This window comes from Ahaetulla prasina, chromosome 2 (assembly GCF_028640845.1).
Source record: "Ahaetulla prasina isolate Xishuangbanna chromosome 2, ASM2864084v1, whole genome shotgun sequence".
NCBI lineage: Eukaryota > Metazoa > Chordata > Lepidosauria > Squamata > Colubridae > Ahaetulla > Ahaetulla prasina.
In genome coordinates this window covers 35,992,766-36,006,377 of record NC_080540.1, presented here as the reverse complement: position 1 = coordinate 36,006,377, position 13,612 = coordinate 35,992,766, and the positions used below count along the sequence as shown (strand labels likewise).

The 13,612-nt window shown below is 37.7% G+C and overlaps 1 protein-coding gene across 2 annotated transcripts in view; it reads left to right on the top strand.

Moving 5' to 3' along the window:
• Positions 1-13,612, top strand: part of CADPS (calcium dependent secretion activator) — a 445,851-nt gene that overhangs the window by 259,868 nt on the left and 172,371 nt on the right. For both annotated transcript variants that reach the window (XM_058171468.1, XM_058171467.1), the window contains exon 13: positions 7,075-7,262. In XM_058171468.1, the coding sequence (XP_058027451.1) occupies positions 7,075-7,262 (188 nt within the window). The remainder of the gene's footprint in view (positions 1-7,074; positions 7,263-13,612) is intronic.

The following is a 13,612-nucleotide window of genomic DNA, read 5'->3' as shown; positions in this document are numbered from 1 at the left end:
ACCCTGCCACTTATGGCCAAAAGTTGTGACAGTCATAAAGCAGATCCTCCTGTCACGTCTGGATGTTATAACCTTTTTGCAGTGGTCATTAAGTGAATCCAGTGGTCAATCTTGGCCTATATAAGTTATCTGGACTTCAACTGGGGAATCTGGCTGGGGAAGGGGCTGAGGAATTCTGGGAATTGAAGTCCACATATCTGAAAGGGGCCAAGGTTGGGAAACACCGCTTTGTAGATTTCCCACACTGACTTCAGAATTGTAAAAAATAAAAGTGAAGCCGTTGTTGGAGTTTAGAAAGTTCAATAAGAAATTGTTATGTTCTTGTAAATCTCTAGACTTATCCTCCTTTCATTAATAAAGAAGTACATAAACTCTTCTTTTTATTTTTTTATTTCTTTGTCAAGCATATATAAAATAACAGATAAAAATATAAACATAATTTGAATACATGAAAAGGATACAAGTAAAAAGGGACTTAACTGAATTAGTTGAGCAGAAGCTTAAACAATGACTTTCACAGAAATATGTATCTTGTTGCTAGTAAGTCTTCAACTGTTAAACATTGACAGCAGAAATGGAAACATTTAGCTAAGATATTTAGCAGTTATCAATTAGAACACAAACTTGCTGTTTTGGAGTGTCTCTACGCCAAAGATGTCAAACTTGTGGCCCACGGGCAGGATGTGTCACGTGCTGGCCACGCCCACCTCTGGTTTAGCAAAGGGGGAGAAAGTCACAATATGTCATGTGACGACAACATGACGATGTGAGTTTGAGTCCCCTGCTCTACACCCCTGCAGATACACTCATTTTTCATCCCCATCAATGCCTGCCCATTATTATAGATAGCTGTGCCAATTAGAAATAACAGATCTGACCATATACCATAACAGCATCCCATTTCACTGTTTTGGCTATGTGATGCAAGCCAATGATGGTCTAGAAAAAAACCACAATTTTGCCTCACAAGATTGACAGAGATAGTAGATGGCAGATAAAATAAAAGATAGTTTCAAAGAGATTACCTTATTCTCACACTACAGAAGTGTGCTGGAACTAGATTGAGATGATGAAAATTTGTCATCAGATGTCAAGCCCAATTCAGTGCAGCTAACTAATTAACATTTAATGTAAGAAAATTTCCTTTGATCAATGTTCAGAAATTTCATGGACTGGCAGGACTATGTTATATCAACTCCTACAGATTTAATTTCGTTGATTGGTTCATTCCCACAATAAAAAAAACAAACTGATCATAACACAAAAAACACAAAACTTTAAACTTTCAAAACCTTCTGTAAATTTTTACAACAGGCAGGACAATGGTAATAGGTTTACTGAAAAAAAAAGAGCATAAATACATGCTCTTTAGAATCAGTTAGCTTTTTAGATTTTTCTAAAGATCAGAAACGATGGAGCCATCTGAATTTCTGGTGGGAGACTGATCAATGGGATGGCGACCAAGATGTTCTTGCTTTTCCCTGGATTTAATTTGAGGGAGGAACCTTCAGCATCTGGCTGCCATTTGTTGCTATCAGTCTCCTGGCATGGAGTATCTGAATTGATTCCCATCTCTCAGGGGGTCTCAAGTCCCAGTCAATTTTTCCCATTCATCAAGCTGGCATCCAGCAACACAATCTTCATTCTAGGTCTCTGATTTTGGAGCAATCTGCTTCACATCTCATTCTCCTTTTGTTCTTTTTAATTCTTCTCCTGTTCCCACAAAATTACCAGATTGCCATTTCCCTGCCTGAGATCACATCTGCGCTCACATATAAGGGAATTTCTGCAAGTCAGTTTTTAGTGCAGAATTTGTATAGGTGAGCAACTAAAGGATTATCGGGGACTTTCAAATGCTAAATTTAGAATGCAGAGGATGGTTTCAATTTATTCCAAAAAGGAAAGAATTGTGTGGAATTTTAAAGACAAATGTTTATTTAACTCCCCTCCATATAAATTGCAAACGGTGCCTTGGCATTTTGTTGTTGTTGTTGTTGTTGTCGTCGTTGGTATTGTTGACAACTCTTATTTTCATAAGTCATCCATTGAAGACTGATAGACCTCCCTAAAGTAGCATCTTTTCTCTTTCTCAAGCCCATGATGTACAGTCTGACTTGATTTCCCACAGTCTGACAGAATCGGAATTCTCTATGAAAACAAAGAAATTGAGTCATTACAGATAACATAAAGGCAACTGTTTTTGGCAAGGAAAAGCAATTGGGAGGGGAGGCAGAGGTGTCGTTGGCACCATTGACTGAAACTTCCTGCCACAGTTTTCATAGCTGCAGGGTTCTTTAAGTTGTTCTCTGCAAACAATGACTTAGAAAAAGACTGCGCTGTCCAACACTGGCTTTGCTCCCTTCCTGCATAAGTATTATTTGTACTTTTACGCTTTATAGATTTGCCATGCAAGGTCTGGTGTATTCAGTTCTGCTGCTCTAGAAGGTGCAGGGATCAGGTGCCTCTCTTTAATAATTAAATCAAATAAAAATAATAGGGTTTGCTGAAAATTTACACTGAAATATTCTGAGGTTAGTGGTATTTTGCAGACTGGAAGAATGCAGGTTTTGTTGCAAGTCAGAGTACATGATTTCTAAAACAGTCTCCATTTTAAATGAAGAAAGCCATCCATAGTCAAGTGGAAGTGCTAGAACAGTGGGCCATGAAGTCTGTTTTAATTTACTTGTTCAGAAGTATCTGTGGGTTTTTTTAATTTATTTAATTGGGAAGCAGGATGTCAAAAATTAAATTGTCATTTTACATGATTTTTGTTGTGGTTCATTTCTGCATTTAAACACCAAATAAAATAAATAAAACTGGGAAACAGAAGAAATCAAGCAATATTTCAATTTTTAGGAAAGTCATGAAGGTGCAATTTGCTATAATTTCTTTTTAAAATGACTTCATGCTTGCATCAGATAAGAGGAGTTTTTTAAATTGGACATGAATTGCCTTAATTCATAATAGCATAAACTTCATTTGCTCAAAATGTTGTGTTCCAAGTTGGCTTTTGGCAATGCAGTTAGCAATCTGTGAACCCGATAAATTACTGAAGCTATAATTCACTTAGTTTTACCCCATAACTGGGATAGTCAAGGCCCCTATCCCCTTGGAGATCATCTGCAGACATAGGCCCCGAATGGAAAACAATGCCATGTCAATGTAATGACATGCTGATGTCCTTTTTGGTTTCTAATAGGTTCATCTTTAGGGAGGTGATTTGTAAGTAGCAAGCAGGTACATAGGATTCCTACGGTTCATTTTCTTTACAATCCCTTCTCTGTTTCTCTCCATTCTCAGGATTGAAACTGGTAGCTCACAAAGGGCTTTGGAAAACAGACCCATGTCCTTGTTAAATTAAGGCAGATTGATACGTGCAACTCTCAAGTTATAGATTGACCATTCCTTGCCTAAATTATTTTCATCTTGAGATAGAATCCAGTCGCCTGGCTTCTGGGTTGAAAGCAAGGCCAGATTATTGAACTCTGGGGTTTTGGTGGCCAGGTTACCTACAGAATTATCTTCATTCCAATACATCAGCCCAACTAGTCAGGCAAGGAAGGTATGTTGTGGATCCTGTCAGCTAAAGAATTCTACTGGCCAGGTCCAGGATGAGTGTCTTTTCTGCTGTTGCCCCTGCCCTATGGAGCATTCTCCCTCCCCACCAGGTGAGTCTGCCCCCTCTCATTCTCCCGGATTTTCAGAAAAGTGTAAAAATATGATTCTGTAACCTTGCTTGGGACTCACAGAGGACCACACAGCCATGAGACTGGTTAGCGTCTTGAAAACCCCTCTCCCACTTTTTAAGTAACTTTAACACTGATTTGTAATTGCCTTTTAAAATTTTATGTAGATGTTTTATGTCTTAATATTTTATTTGTACACTGCCCAGAGTCCCTCGGGAGGAAGATGGGTGGTTGTAAAATCTGATTAAATAAATAAATGAAGCGCTCCCTTTCTGCGGGTGTAACTATCTCTAGGCTCCTCTGCATGATGAATCTGCTATTCAGTTTCATGTGGCATCTTGTGATGAGACCAACCTGTCAGAGTCTCTGATGAGAGAAGAAAATGTCCCAGTTATGAATTTGAGTGAGAGAGCAAGTTTATAAAATATGAATAAGGGGTAGACTGAGAATTATTCAACGCAGGCACCCAACTCAAAAACAAAAAACAAAAGGAGAAGGAGAAGGGTAAGGAAGACAAGGACAAGGACAAGGAAAAGGAGAAGAGGAGGAGGAGGAGGAAGGGGAAGGAGAAGGAGAAGGAAAAGGAGAAGGAGAAGGAGAAGGAGAAGATTGCAGTAAGGAATAAGAAAACAAAAACTAAACAGCACTAATTCATAAATGCAGAACAAAACACAAAACCAACTTGAGACATTTTAGTCAACCGATTGGGTTGCTATTATTCCCTCCTCTTTTTTCTTTTGATTTGATTTTCACAGGGGGTTCTGGCTGCTTAACTCAGATAATTTAGTATGAATTCTGAGAAAAATTTCAGTTTTCCAAGTATAGCCATAACCAGATCAAATGTGTATTCAGTTGCCAAATTTTCCCTGTGCTTTAGAAAAAAGCAAAGCAAAAACCATCTTCAAGTGTGGTTTTGAAGTACGCCTTAAAGGGGAAATTCACTCTTAGATTAACTAGGAGGCACTTGGTGGGAATCTGAATTGCGAGAAATGTTGCTGTACAACTATTTTCTCAAGAATAGTCAAACAAATACAGTTGGCTGCAATTTTAGCAATATTTTTGTCTCTGTGCCTTCCTTCTTCAGTTGTAGCTTTTCCCTACCATAGTTTTCTGGAATACTCAATTCTTCTTTCTGGAAATCATTCGTAGAGGGAGGAGGGGAGAGGTATTTTTATTTTACCTCTGTCCTTCTACCTTGCCAAAATATTATGAGAGAAACAAAACCAACTGATTTTTTTCTTAAGTAAGGAAAATGTTTTTCTTTGAGCTTTCACCCAAATGCAAAATTCCAGGAGTTCTTTTGAAATGACATAAAGTGGGGGGGGGGAAGGGTTGCTTTTGACAAGCCACAGTCTGCGTTATCCTCCGTCAGCATCTTCATTTTTCACACATGCGCTTTCTGGCAATAGGCGAATAAAAGGAACTATGTCTATTTTCCATGCCTTTGATTCTGCCCCTCATTATTTTAATCCCTTTTCAATCTGTTCTGGAGTTGGCCCAACAAGGATAAGCAAATCCTTCGATGGAGTTCTTAATTGATATTTCTTCGACTCTCCTCAACAGTAGCATTTTGGCATCCAGAAAAGATTTGGTGTCATCCGAGTGGTAGAAAATATATTTTAATCTTTTCACAGCGGCGTCATTTCAAAGACGTAGCATTTGGGGTGCCAGATGGGGTGGCAAAGAAGTTGCCTAAAGGGGCAGGGCACTGATCTAGTCGCCGCAGGAACTTTTCAATTAAAAGAAGAAAGAGTTTGCAGTTTTGAAGCATTAGAAAGATATGTCTTGTCAATTGCTCAGTGTCTCTATCGATACTGATTATTTTTCAATCTGCTCCTGGAGTTCTTTTGAATTCTATCTACAGAATTTCATGTTAGGTGCAAAAGAATCTACCTGATAAGCTGTTATGACAAGCTCTTCTAATTAGTCTTCCCATTCTACAAAATGACAGTTTGGTGCTCTGACATGCCGGGATAGATCCATAAGGATACACCATCATTAATTTGTGCCCGTGTAACCTTGAAACTTCACTACTCTAATACTTTGTGAGAAGTGCAGCTGCCCTTGTGGATTGTTCAACTAAAACAACAAAACAGAATGGGCTGCTGAGGTTATGATGCCTCTGTGTTTCTAAAGTAGAAAACAACTTCCAGCCATCCTTCAGCCATACTCTGTGGTCTTCACATTGACATATAAAATCCTGAAACAGCTTGAGTCATTGAAGTCAAGAGATATACAGAATTTGTATTAGTTTTCTACTGCTTTTTTTCTATGAAATTCTGTCTCCAGATCCAGTTATTGACCATATTCCCCTCTTGATGCATTCAAGAACCCATTCTTATATGAATATCTGCCATTCTCATGCTTCCACGCACAGATATGGTTTAAGATCTTTCCCTTCCACATTTCTAGGGACTGTCATGCAACCAGAATATATGCACTTTGGTTTGCTGACTTCCATATAAAACAGGATCTCAAAACACACGAAGAATGTTGTTAGAGCCAGAAGTGCTATCCCAACTTCCACACAAGCACATTTATTTGCAGAGAACAAAATATGTGTCATAGCTATTGCTGCTTACTAGAGAACTTATTTCTATAATGGGGGGGAAAAGTCCTTATATGCAAATATCTTCTTTTATAGCTAATGCAATATGCTAGATTATTTTAACCTGTTGATTTCAGTGCTCTATTCTAAGCATGATAAAGTTTGGAGTTAATTCAGTATTTGTACATTATACAGCAAAGTGATAATCCAGAAAATCCAGTTGCCTCCTGAAAAAGCACCTTTGGGATTAAGAGCACAGTTATATACATACAGTAGATATGTGACTGATGCTTACTAAACTGTTTGAAAATCATCCCTGTAATATCCATCTCAGTATTTATTTCATATATACTAGATAATTGATGTTTCGCTGTTTAAAAATTCTGGCATTGTTTGGGTAAGGTGATAGTTTACTTCTCAGTTAGATTCTTCCGCTAGATCTGTCAAGTCAAGATTAGCTTTGGATGATAGTCATCAATGTTGTAATATTCCATTTACAAGTCACTAACTCACTACTTCAATTGTCCACAAAAACAGACATCCACGGTGCGAAGGGGCAGGAGAAGCAAATAAGGCAACTAGCATAAGTTCCATATCTCAGTTGGGTATCATGGTGCACCTACTAAAAGTTGGGTTCTGTTTTCAAGAAAAGGACAAGTTGGTTTTTCAGACCAAAATGAGTTGAACAAAGTTGGATCGTTTCTAAACATTCCTGTTTTAATTAATGTGTTCAACATCAATATTTCATTTCCATTCCTAATTTGATTTTCATAAATTGTGGTCTGGTGTGTCTTTTTAAAAAATCTATATTTGACACAAACTTTCTCTATTTACCTACAGGGCTGGTTTAGCCCTGGCCAAGTCTTTGTCCTAGATGAATACTGTGCACGTAATGGAGTCAGAGGCTGTCACAGGCATCTCTGCTACCTTGGTGATTTGCTTGAAAGAGCAGAAAATGGAGCAATGATTGACCCCACCTTACTACACTACAGTTTTGCCTTTTGTGCATCGCATGTTCATGGCAACAGGTAAGGTGGACCAGGTGTGTCTCAGCCATTTTGGTAACGTTGCTTTTTGAAGTGCTGGTTTCTCTGGATAATGCGTAGCTATACTCATAATTTATGTTTTTTTACTATCTTGAAAATAGCATATAGATCTTGTCTAAAAAATGGTACAAAACTGAAGTCCATCTTTTAATGCCTGAACCCCTTTGGAAAGACCATAAGTTAAAGAATTCTGCCAAAGAAGAAACGGTTGAATAAATTCACCTACTGAGATAAGGAATTGGATGTGCTAAGTCAATATAAAAATGCAGATTAAGAACTACTCATCTTTTTTTCTAGTTTAGTAATTGTGGGAGTACAACAGCTGAACACTTTTGATGCTCTTGTTGTAAATAATTTGTGTGCTGCAGTTGGTTGAAGAATTGTATTTCAGGTTTGGGAGTGATGGAGAAAAACTCAAAACTGGAAAAAAATTATTTCAATCAGTTAAGAATTTGTAGACATTTGAATCCTTTGATTGCATCACAAGAAGATGCAAAATGTAAATAAGATGTAGTAACTGTCTTCCTTTTCTTCAGATCCTTACCAATAATTTAAGGATTCTCTTAAATTCTTTACATGACTTTACAGGACTTAAGAGAGAAAATGAAGTTACCCAAGAACATTTTGTGCTGCATGGGATTTGTAGGCTGAATATCTCTTTGTCAATAGGAATAATACTTTCTGAGATCTTCAGTCATGGAGATCAACTAAATGCTTATAAAATCTCTTCACAGTTTAGTGTTTAATAGACTCAGAATTACAAAGAATCCCTAAAGAAAAAGATTTTGGAGTCAGAGTTTTGAAGATATATCCTCATCCCCGTCCCACTTTAAGACTTCTTTGTGTGGGCTGAACACTTGTAGAAAGTATTAACTTCTGTAATCCAATATGTTCATTCTGCTTACTTCTTAAGCTTCTATGTCATGATAACAGACTAACAAGAACACAGGATTCCTTCCACACCAACATAATAGTATGCAGCAATTTTATATACTCTCTACTTTGGCTAGACTGAGGAAGATGCCATTGTATCATAAAGCCACCATTTCTTATCAAGAATGACCCATGTTCTAGGCTACATCAGATTCCTTTTGTACTGAGACTTGCATGCTTATAGACTCAAAATTTATTTCGTTTGCCTTGTTATGCCAGTTAACCTTGCTGTAACAGATCAGATTAGATTCAAACTGAAATGACTTTTTAAAAAAACTTATTTCAAACTTTCAAACTTATTTTTGAATTTGAAGTCCATTTTAAATCTGAAAGTGTTACAGAAGTAAGTTTCCGAACTGTATAGACTGCTGTAGCATTTCGTGCACCGATGGATTTATTTTTTGGAAGTTGCGTTCTATACAGTGAGATTTCACACTCTGTTCTACATATGCTACTGCATAACAGAGTGTTATAAAATAATGAAGTGTTTTGTAAGCTCTCTGGTAAACATCATCATGACTTATTATACACATTGCTGGTATTTTACATTGTATGGCTGCCACTCAAGTCACAGTTCGCTTGATCCATCTCGTTATGTTACGGCATTTGGCTTGCCTTCTTTTCTTTGTGGTTCTGATTTCCTTTTCTTCTTCTGCTGACAAATTGTTGGCATCTACTGTTATCATTTTATTGTTTAACGTTTAATTTTTACCTTGTTTTCTTCAGTTTCTTCTGTAACAACACTTTGTTGCTTTCATTTTCTTTTTCACTATCCTTATCTTTTTTTTATGTTTTAATTTAAAACTCACCATCTCCAAAGTCAAAAAATGGAAGAGATACTTGGTGGCATACAGCCAGTTGCAAATAACCCCCCAGCCTCTGAGATAGAGGCCAAAAGGGATTCCAAAAAGGAGTCCAAAAAGAGGAAAGATAACAAATCTCAGCCACCTCCAGAACAAAAAAGGTAAGAAATAGTAGTTTAGTGGATTGGAGTTTGATATAGGATATAGAGGAATTTATGCCTTATTGATTTGAAATACTGGGAGGGAACTCGGCCTTATAGGAGATAGATTAATATAGAAAGATTAGGTACAAAATTACAGCAGTTAATAAAATGCACAACTTTCTTAACTCAAAAGTTAGAAATTGGGATCCATAACAAGGAACCCAGCATAATACAATTAATATTTGGCACTATGGTATCTTCAGGATCATCTTCTTTACTTAGGATTGACTTACCTGAGACAAATACCCAGAGAGAAGTTGCTTGTAACCAGGGGTTTGGATTAGAAGACCTCCAAGTCGACTCTGTCATTCTGTTAAGTGGGGAGGAGCACAGGAGTTAGGTGCTTCTTATCATAGTCCCCATGTTAAAGAATAGCCTGTGGTGGAATGTACTCAGGAATTGCAGGAGGGAGAAGAGAAGGCAAAGAGACAGCAGAGCTTGGAATGCGTGGTGGGCAGGAAGAGAACAAGGTTGAACCCTCCCTAGCAATTCACAGAGTATAATTATTGCAGATAATTGCTTTATTCTGGCAAGTTTCTCTTAGTAGTTGAGCAACAATAAAGGAATTATTCACATGTAGTTCTTGGTTCTTTGGACCTGACATGGCCTCCCCTAAGAAATTAGACTTGTCCCAACCTTGTTAGGAATCCTAGAAGCTTAACTAGTTGGATAATGCCATTGGTATCTCATATAATTATATATTGTTTCATTTTGTATATTTTCATTACACTGTTTTTAATTTTATATTGTTTTACTGTAATTGTTTTATGTGTACACTACCAAGTCTCCCACGACTGTGATGCTTCAGAAATGTAATTAAAAAATTAAGCCACATAATATACAGTATGGGTAACAAAAAATGACTCAACTTACCCATGGGATGTGTGTTTAGAGAATTCTCTCTCGTGTGAGTGCCAACCTATTTCATCCGTGGACACACGCTTAAAACACTGCGCCTATCCATTTTGATTCAAAGATGTGTGAAGAAAATGTTTTTGAGCTGCTTTTGTGTCAGCTCTTGTGCAAGATTTCTCACAGTGTAGCAATGTCACAGGTGTTATTTTGCCTGTTGAATAAGGCTGTAGCAGGTAAACTTGGACAGTGGGGAGTTGCAAGGTCTTGCTGAAACACTTTTACAAAAATTTTGTACAGACGTTTATGCAAATGAAACATATCTTCAATTTAGTCAGAAAGAAGATTCCCATGAGTAGAAGTCTAAATCACTGTGTATACATCATTACTGTTGCTGGAAAATATCAGAAGATTCATATTTATGAGATGAGTTAGTGAGATTCATTGCATTTCATCCATATTCACAAGACCTGAGCCAGTGGGACATGTTTTTGTCTAAGATTTTTTATCCTGTTGATGTGGAGACACTTATAAAAGGGGTTCTAATGTAAAATCCTAATTTATTAGTTAAACTATCACTTTTATGCTTGTATAATTAGGGCCCTGTCAGGCACAAGAAATTAGGAACTAAGGTTCTTCAAATGAGTGCAAGTTTATTCCATGCTACCTCTAAACAAGAATCTGAACTACCACGTTGCTCCCGGGTAACACCACTCCTGCGCAGTCTGCACTGGCTACCTGTGGTCTTTCGGGTGCGCTTCAAGGCTCTGGTTACCACCTTTAAAGCGCTCCATGGCTTAGGGCCCGGGTACTTACGGGACCGCCTGCTGTTACCTTATGCCTCCCATCGACCCGTACGCTCTCACAGAGAGGGTCTTCTCAGGGTGCCGTCCGCCAAGCAATGCCGCCTGGCCGACCCAGGAAGGGCCTTCTGTTGGAGCACCTACTCTGGAACGACCTTCCCCCCGGTTTGCGCCAAATATCTGACCTTCGGACCTTTCGTCGGGAATTAAAAACTCATTTATTCATTCAAGCGGGACTGGACTGATTTTTTAGATTTTTTAAATTTCTAAATTTTAAATTTTAAATTTTTAAATCTTCTGTAATTTTATATGGGGTATTTTAGGTTGGTCAATTTGACGGTTTTAATTCGGCCACTATTGAATAGGTATTTTAAATTGATTTTTAACTTTGTATACTTATTGCTTTTTATCTTGGCTGTACTGAGGCTCCTGAGTCCTTCGGGAGAAGGGCGGTATAAAAGTTTAATAAATAAATAAGTAAATAATGGTCAAGGCAAATTGGTGCTAGATAAAAGTTAATGGGATTCTAGTGGGACTGGACTTAGATAACTTGTGGGTATGAAAGGATTCCAAAGTGATGATGCATTTGACCCATTCCTAAAGCTCAGCCTGGTCATCTCCTACAGGCCCAATCTGTGAGCCAAAATACACTGTGGCTGTGTTGGTGATTCCAGTATGAAAGGAGACAAATAGATGGAAAGCGCTTTTGTTACTACTCATAGCTACGTGGGAAAGGAACATATTTCAGAAGGAAATATAAGCAGAGGATGGAAAGGAACAAAATTGTCTGCACGTGCTGCAGTTTCCCTGAAATCTTAACTACACATATAATACCAAAGAAAACTAGAAGATGTAATTGTACACTACCCCATGATAGTTTATGCCAGGAATTTCAACGATCATCCAAGTGCTTTGTGGGCAAAGTTGATATCAAATCTATGGTCTTCTTAGTGAGCAGTGACTTTCACCTTGATACAGGTGGGACTTCAGCTACGGCAAGAGAAACCTGACAATCCCTGGATGTTGTCCTGGATTTTTTTGTGCGTATGATTTGAGTAGAATATGGATATAATCTAGAATCTGGGTGATGCAAACTTTACTGTAATGAGGGTTGCCAAAATTTCTAAGATTTATATAAAGGCAAGGTTTGTTTCTGATCAGGCTCTGATTGCTTAATGAAGTATTTACTCTACTGCTCTTATTAATATATCTAACTGAATTGTTTAAAATTCAGGGTGAGGATGTACGTTTAAAATGCCAGCACATTACGTGTTGGGTGATGGTTTATGAAATAAGTTAAATTCTGCCAAATTTAGCATTATTTTTCACTCCAACTTCTATATCAATACATTCCATATGAAGCTCTGACAACATTTAGAGACAAAGATATCATTTTTTTAAAAAAGTGGGGAAGCAAGTACTCATGCACAGATAGGAGTCTTCATACCCACTTACAGATTTTTTTCAAATTCCAATTTTTATATTCCATTAATTATTTTTCATTTTCTTTCCATCTGTATTTTAAATTTCAGGGTTATTTTCTCTGGTAAAAGCATATTAATATGGCTTTCCCTAAAAATAAGATTTGCTATCAGGATATGCTGGTTTAAAAATAATGATGGTTCTTTCTGGCTTGGTATCGGTTCTCTATATAAACACTAGAGAGTGATGGAGCTGAGGTGGTTTGTCTGTTTCTGCTCTCTCTGTGTGTAAGGTCAGACAATGAGACGACAGTAGCTTGCAGTCAGTGAGAAAGTGCAGAAAGAGTGTGATTCAGACGGTGCAGGACAGCCCGAAGGTCAGGACTGACAGAATGAATGACAGGCAATCAGAGGAGAGAAACTAACTAGATGCTGTCCAAGGTCCTATTTCGTGAATACAGTCAGTCCGGTTATCAATGCAGAACAGAGAGAAAATGGCTTCTGTTTGAAATTCCCCTCAGGCTACTTCCAATAGGAATCTCTGCGGACTTTGTACCATCTTAGAATAGAATAGAATAGAATAGAATAGAATAGAATAGAATAGAATAGAATAGAATAGAATAGAATAGAATAGAATAGAATAGAATTTTTTATTGGCCAAGTGTGATTGGACACACAAGGAATTTGTCTTGGTGCATATGCTTTCAGTGTACATAAAAGAAAAAAAAATATTATCTGAATAGTACACCAAACTCAGAGCACTGGATACATTCAGACTTTGCAAATAGGGTGTTAGAAATTCCTTATTTGGGTGTTTTGATCTGAGAAGCAGAATAATAATTTCCAGTGGATATTTGAATATGGTTTATTCTGATTGCTGTTCTATTTGTTTAAAGCAAATGTAGTATCTTTTATACACACACATACATACAAACACACACAGGTACACACACACACACACACACACACTTTGATTCCTAGTTTCTAATCTGATGCCTTATCCCACACCAGTGTTGGCAAACCTATGACACATATCAAAGGTGACATGCCAAAACATTTTGGGTGACAAACTAGCATTCAGCATCACCCAACTATTATTCTTGAAAGCAGGCTACATTCTTGCACAATTTTCAGAGGCTGAGATGAAATGGGGGGGCCTCCAAAAGTTTGTATAAGAAAGGGTGTGCTTTCATGTGGGTTTTGGATGCTGCAGAGGCCATGGAAGAGCATTCTCCAAAGCTGCTTCAAGAACAAAGGCCTTGTGGAATCAAAGCTGCTTCTGGTACAAGGGCAGGAGCCGATCAACAGAACACTGCC